Source organism: Rutidosis leptorrhynchoides, chromosome 1 (assembly GCF_046630445.1).
Source record: "Rutidosis leptorrhynchoides isolate AG116_Rl617_1_P2 chromosome 1, CSIRO_AGI_Rlap_v1, whole genome shotgun sequence".
NCBI classification, from domain to species: Eukaryota; Viridiplantae; Streptophyta; class Magnoliopsida; order Asterales; family Asteraceae; genus Rutidosis; species Rutidosis leptorrhynchoides.
The window spans coordinates 353,033,201-353,040,024 of record NC_092333.1 but is presented as its reverse complement, the minus strand read 5'-3'; the positions used below and the strand labels follow the sequence as shown (position 1 = coordinate 353,040,024).

Genomic DNA, 6,824 nt, shown 5'->3' with positions numbered 1-6,824 from the left:
TCAATAACACACCTTTAATCATCACACTTACTCGTTGTTATTCTGTTCGATCAGCCCAAGAACATAAACACCATCCTTCTTTCTTCTTCTGTTAAACTTTCTATTTTTCTGTTGATAACACCATCAAACGGCCACCATGTTTTTTACTGCCATCCGTTTCTGTATTTTTTTGTTTATCCGGAAACCAACCAACAACCCATCATCAAATTCCTTGAGCTGATACTGCATACTGTATGCTATTCAACCCAAAACCAACACCATCTAAATAATATAGTTACAGCCTATCTGTTCTGATTCGATAAGCATCACAATCGCTGTTGTATTTTTTTTCTCCTTTCGACTGCAGCATCAAATTCATGTCTTTCTATTATAAAATCCACACCATTTAAAACCTATAACATTTGTTTTTACATTCGTGAATTACAGCTGAGCAAATTGTGGACTTTTAACAACTAAAGCTGATGTAGACCGGTGTAGTGGGATGTTATGATTGATTGTAGGGACAGTATATTGAACGAATTTCTAATAGTCTTTATGATGTGGTGTATTAGTGAACTTTGTTACCATGAATGGACTGTATTTGGGTTTCAATTATATTCATATGTTGGGCCACTAATTAGGCTTAAATAACTTAAACTTGTGGGTTTAGATACAAGTACAACTTCTGTTGGGCTGAAACAATGAAGGAATTGATACATAAAAATATTACAGTAAACGAATTAAGAGGATGTTTAGGATTAGATAATGATCATGGCGATATGAATGATGATCGTTTAGTTTGATTATGTTATGATCATGATTATGTCATAATGATAAGATGAATGATAAAGGCCAAAGATGATGAATTAAATTAATGAAGAAGAAGAGATAACAGAAACAAACTGGGTAAATATAAATGATATACGATATATTTCAGAAAAATAAGGTAGAGCAGGTGGTCTTGGACAGTGTTGTGTTAACGAGAGGTCTTGGGTTCGAGCCCGGGCAGGGGCATTTAATTTTTTTAAAGCTTGTTTCACTAAGGTAGCATTTCTATTATTTTGGTTATTTATTATTATTATTATTATTATTATTATTATTATTATTATTATTATTATTATTATTATTATTATTATTATTATTATTATTATTATTATTATTATTAATTTTATCATGTTTATTATTAATATAATTATCATTATTAATGTAAGTAGTATTATTATTGAAACTAACATTTTTACCAAAAATTATCATTTTTATTATTAAAACTATCATTATTGTTATTATTAGGATTATCATTATTTTTATCATTATTATTTTTATTATCATTTTTATTATTATTTCTAACACTAATATTATTATTTTTATCATTATTATTATTAGTATTATTAATTAATATATCAAATAAAGATTTTCTGTATAAAAAAACTATATTTTTATATATCCTAACAATACTAATATTACATATGGATTTAAATAAAATGTTATTATTATAACATATTAACTAAGTTATATATAATAGATAATAGATAAACATAATTTAATATAATCATAGATATAAGAATATTAATTATTTATCTAAAACATATAAAATAGTTATAATTAAAATATTTATTAATATGATATACATAGTATTAAGTATATTAATATTTATATATATAAAACTTGTTTAATTGTTATTATATGTGTTAATATATACATAAATGATATAGGTTCGTAAATCCGAGGCCAACCTTGCATTGTTCAGTTCCGTCGTATGAATATTTTTACTACAAAATATTGTAGAGTGAGTTTCATTTGCCTTTTTACCCTTTATATTTTTGGGCTGAGAATACATGCGCAAATTTTTATAAATGTTTTACGAAATAGACACAAGTAATTGAAACTACATTATATGGGTGAATGAACGAAACCGAATATGCCCCTTTTGCTTGGTAACCTAAGAATTAGTAAACCGATCTACTAATTGACGCGAATCCTAAAGATAGATCTATTGGGCCTAACGAACCCCATCCATGGTTGCGGATGCTTTAGTACTTCGATGTTGTTTTTATCATGTCCGAAGAATTTCCCGGAATGATAGGGGATATTCTTATATGCATCTTGTTAATGTCGGTTACCAGGTGTCACCATATGAATGATTTTTGTCTCTATGCATGGGACATATACTTATGAGAACTGGAAATGAAATTCTTGTGGTCTATTAAAATTATGGAAATGATCGATTATGATAAACTAATGAACTCACCAACCTTTTGGTTGACACTTTAAAGCATGTTTATTCTCAGGTACGAAAGAAATCTTTCGCTGTGCATTTGCTCATTTTAAAGATATTACTTGGAGTCATTCATGACATATTTTAAAAGACGTTGCATTCGAGTCGTCGAGTTCATCAAGATTATTACTAGGTTAATTATAGTTGGATATATTATGAAATGGTATGCATGCCGTCAGCTTTCGATGTAATGAAAGTTTGTCTTTTAAAAACGAATGCAATGTTTGTAAAATGTATCATATAGAGGTCAAGTACCTCGCGATGTAACCAAATGTATTGTATTCGTCCAGATAGATTAGGACGGGTCCCTTCAGCATGTGTATAACCATGGAATGAAATAAACAACAATTATTCAAGCCATAATAAATAAATTCAAAATTTATAACAGTGATTTTTTTCCAGATCTTATTCGTGCGTCAAGAGGTAATCAACAAAGTTGATTTTCAAAACCATAAAGGTTTTGACTTTTACCAATTCACCAAAAAGCTAAATCTAAAGAAAATCACGCGACAATTAAGATGGTATAAAAGCAGCTCGGATACCACTGTTGAAAAATCGTGTGTACTTTTAAATCAGATTAACGCAGCGGATAGTTAAAATAATAATCAATTATTATTTTATAAACCATTTACAAAATTAAATATTCATATATTTAAATTTAATAAAACATGCACATGATTAACGATCCCAAAGATCCAGTTACACCACTAATAATTGTCAAAATATGTAATTCACAAAGTGAGTTAACGATATACATTTCTTGAAGAAACTGATTGAAGGAGAGAAACCTACGATCAAAAATATGACCGTCTCTTATGATAGTCCACACTACACTTCAAACGACCGTCAATAGATGCTAGTCCAAACTTAAGTAACTTATTATAATAATCAAATTATTATAATAAAACAATATATAATACTCCGTATAACTCTTCGATAAGAAACCAAAAAACAACGTAAGTTTCTTTGGTCTTATGCACAAACAATAAAGAAAAATTAAGTTTTCTTTTCTTTTGTTACTTTGGAACACGAAATCAGAGAAAAACACTTGTGGAATTTCTTTTATTTTGTTTTTTTTTTCTTCTCTTCATCTCATAACCCAACGAACATATATATATATATATATATATATATATATATATATATATATATATATATATATATATATATATATATATATATATATGATATACTCCGTTTGTTTGGTAGCAAAAAGCAAATCAAAAGAATATATTGTTTTCGATTTCTTTGTCTGTAATATCATATTTCGTTTGATTTGATTTTAAAAAGTCGTATTTCTCAAATACTTTAGAGGTATGTTATGTAACTTATAATTAATAATTTCTATCATGTCGCTTTCATGTGAATAGTAAATTAATTAATTTCGTTTCATTTAATATTCATATGAATAGTAAATGAATTAATTTCGATTTACTATTTTGTTGCTTGAGTAATATATATACATCATATATATATATTTTATTTGACGTCTCGGTGTATATGTGTGTGACCCCGAATGCTCAAATGAAGTTGGTCATATAGTTATATGTCGTATCTTGCACATTAATCCTAAGTAAACTATCGAAAAATCATTTAATGTATATTACGAAATTATGTATTGATACGCATATTATTTTTTCTACTGAAACAACGTTTAAATTATTGAGGAAAATCAATTCCCAAACATTAAAGCTCACACGATGTATCCACTCGTTATCACTAAAAGTTTAACTTTTCCACTCGGTATCTCTAAAAGTTAACTTCATTAACAATTTAATTATTATCCCGTGTAATTTTAATGTCAATCCATAATCCATATATAATCCACTCTACGCTCTTATCCATCCAGTTACTAAAGAAAACTAGTGTTCTAGAAGGTAAACTTTTTACGTGTATATAAAACCCCTAAAATCCCACCCACTAATTCACATCTCCACTACCATTTCTTCCACGTCTCATCGTCGTCAAGTCTCCTTTATCCGATCAACCTCCGATTAGTTTGTCACAAGTTTTATTCATCTTATCAGGTACTTATTTCTTATATTAATTTCGTCTTACGAATTCCGATTGCTTCCGTTGCTATTAATCACTTTTTTTTTTATTTAATCGTACTAATTACACATACACGATACGATTTCTGTTCGTTCGTATTGTAAATAGTTGTCGGTTCATATAATCGGTAACTTCAGGAACGCAATTGTGTGTTATTATATTAGTTTGAATTTGAATTGATTGATTGATTGATTAATTAAATTTCATTAAGATAATATTAAAAGGTGTCGGTGGTTAGAAATTAGGATCCTGTATCTGATTTGGTAGTAAATTAGGTTTAATTACAACCAAACTTAAATATTTTAAGTGCCTATAGTGTATTAAACGCAATACATATCTTGTAAGTGTTTGTATAACTGTGTTTTAGCGTAATTTAGTGATTAATTTGGAACTAGGTATAAAATTATACAATTCTAAAATTATGCTATGTGAAAGTGTAAAACTGACCTTAATAAATTAATAAGTATTGAATACAGTTACTACAGTGTGTGGTTTAAATGATGATGAGTTATAGAAATAGTGCAAAAGGCGGTGGACTTTACTCAATTATTAGGGGAGGAGATAACGGAGATTTTGTTGTTTTCTTGGCATTATTTCTGTCTATATTTGCTATATAAGGCTAAAGATAACGATGTTAATAGTTGGTACAAAGTTGTGTTTTTTAACTTAGAAAAGAATGTCCTGAACCGAAAAAAGTTGCATATTATTGTAAATTTGATAAATTAGTCTTTGACATACCACCAAACGCACTAACTCGAAGGTGATGTTTATGTGTTATCATAAGGCGAAAGCGTGTACGCATCTTTCAACATTTAGATGATGACACAAATTTGGCATTTTTGGCCTTTTATCTCATAAAAGATTAGTTGTAGTTGGTTGAAGATATATTTTTCTTTGGTGTGATGTGAGATAACATTATATTTTGTTGTGGAATGTCTATAAATTGAATTTACCTAAAATAATAGTCTCGCCTCCTTTCGTATGCTAATTTCTCATTTGTCTTATTTGATATGTTAATGTTAATCACTCACTACATGGAACTTAACTAACTAAAGTTGATGATATTAAGTAGTATGGATGATCATTAGTTTTGGTGTGGTAGTTGGAGGATGAAAAAACAACTGTGTAATTCATTATTCATGTATCTTTCAGTTTATGATCTAGTTAGTCTCATCAAATGCGTCTTGCACAATCGCGTATTCTTACAAAATATAACCTTCTTTCAGGAATAAACAAGGCTGCAAGCAACAATCATAATGGCAATGGAATACGAGAACAATTTTTATGCAGATGAATTGAAACCCGAAAAGTCCTTGCCCTGTTTTGACTGCAGTATCTGCCTTGACTATGCTAAAGACCCTGTCGTCACTCTTTGTGGCCATCTCTATTGCTGGCCGTGCATCTACAAATGGCTATCGTTTAAAACCACTTCAACTGAGTCAGATAACAACAATCCGTTATGTCCTGTCTGCAAATCCGAAATATCCCATACTTCAGTGGTCCCACTTTATGGACGTGGGAAAACGTTAGCTGAAAATGAACCCGGCACCAAATCATCAAATACAGTTATCCCGCCAAGACCACACGCATCTCTCTTATCCACACAAAACCCGCCTCGACAATTTGCTTATCAGAATTCTCGTCAAACACCATACGGAAGCTACAACCCTAATTCTGGATTATACGATCAAACATCATATGGTGTAGGATATAATTCTAACCCTGGATTGTATAATCAGGGTGTAGATGATTATAATCAGAATATTCGGATGTATGGTGAAATGATTTATGCTCGGGTGTTTGGTAACTCGCAACGGTTGTACACGTTTCCGAACTCGTATCATTTGGCTGGGAGTAACAACCCTAGATTAAGAAGGCAAGAAATGCAAATTCATAGATCTTTAGACAGATTAAATGTGTTTCTCTTCTGCTGCATGTTTTTATGCCTTCTGCTCTTCTAGATGTGGGACATGTTAGTCTTTTTGCACCCATTTTGTGCAGTTTTGTATGCTTGCTTTTAGCATCATATGTACATAATTATTATGGTATCATATAATCATATATAAAATTTTATCTTTTGAAAATTTGTTCTTATTATTATTAGTATTGCTACTATTGTTCAAAAAAACTCGATTACCCATTTTTATGGGCAGTCCTTATCGATTTTTCAAAATCCATTTATTAGTTGGTCACCGTCGATTTTTGGTAATTAAAGTTGTTTAAAGTCAAAATTAGTCAATATTTTAACATGAAACTAAAATTTTAGAGTTTTTGATCAAAATTAATAGTTAAAAAATTATGTTAAAGTTTATGTTTATTGTTTCTTTTATATTTATACATATAATTATTGAAATTTAATATTTAAATGTATAAAGTACAATCCGATTAATTATGATTGATTCTTGAATTGCCGGTTATTTCTTCCAAACTTCTAACCGATTAAAACTCTGAAGCGAATGGAGCATTGGATATGGAAAAATGTGTTAGTAAATGATATGGTGTCTTAATTTTAACATGT

At 29.4% G+C, this 6,824-nt stretch overlaps 1 protein-coding gene across 1 annotated transcript; it reads left to right on the top strand.

Annotated features, from left to right (window-relative positions):
* The first annotated feature begins 4,126 nt into the window (after nucleotides 1–4,126).
* Nucleotides 4,127–6,390, top strand: LOC139870671 (E3 ubiquitin-protein ligase RMA1H1-like). The gene is made up of 2 exons (XM_071858452.1): nucleotides 4,127–4,281; nucleotides 5,533–6,390. Exon 2 carries the CDS (start codon nucleotides 5,563–5,565, stop codon nucleotides 6,265–6,267), a length of 705 nt encoding a protein of 234 aa, XP_071714553.1. The 5' UTR covers nucleotides 4,127–4,281; nucleotides 5,533–5,562; the 3' UTR covers nucleotides 6,268–6,390.
* The last annotated feature ends 434 nt before the right edge of the window (nucleotides 6,391–6,824 follow it).

Coding starts and splice junctions, on each gene's coding strand:
- LOC139870671 (XM_071858452.1), top strand. CDS start 5,563: ATGGCAATGGAATACGAGAACAATTTTTATGCAGATGAATTGAAACCC.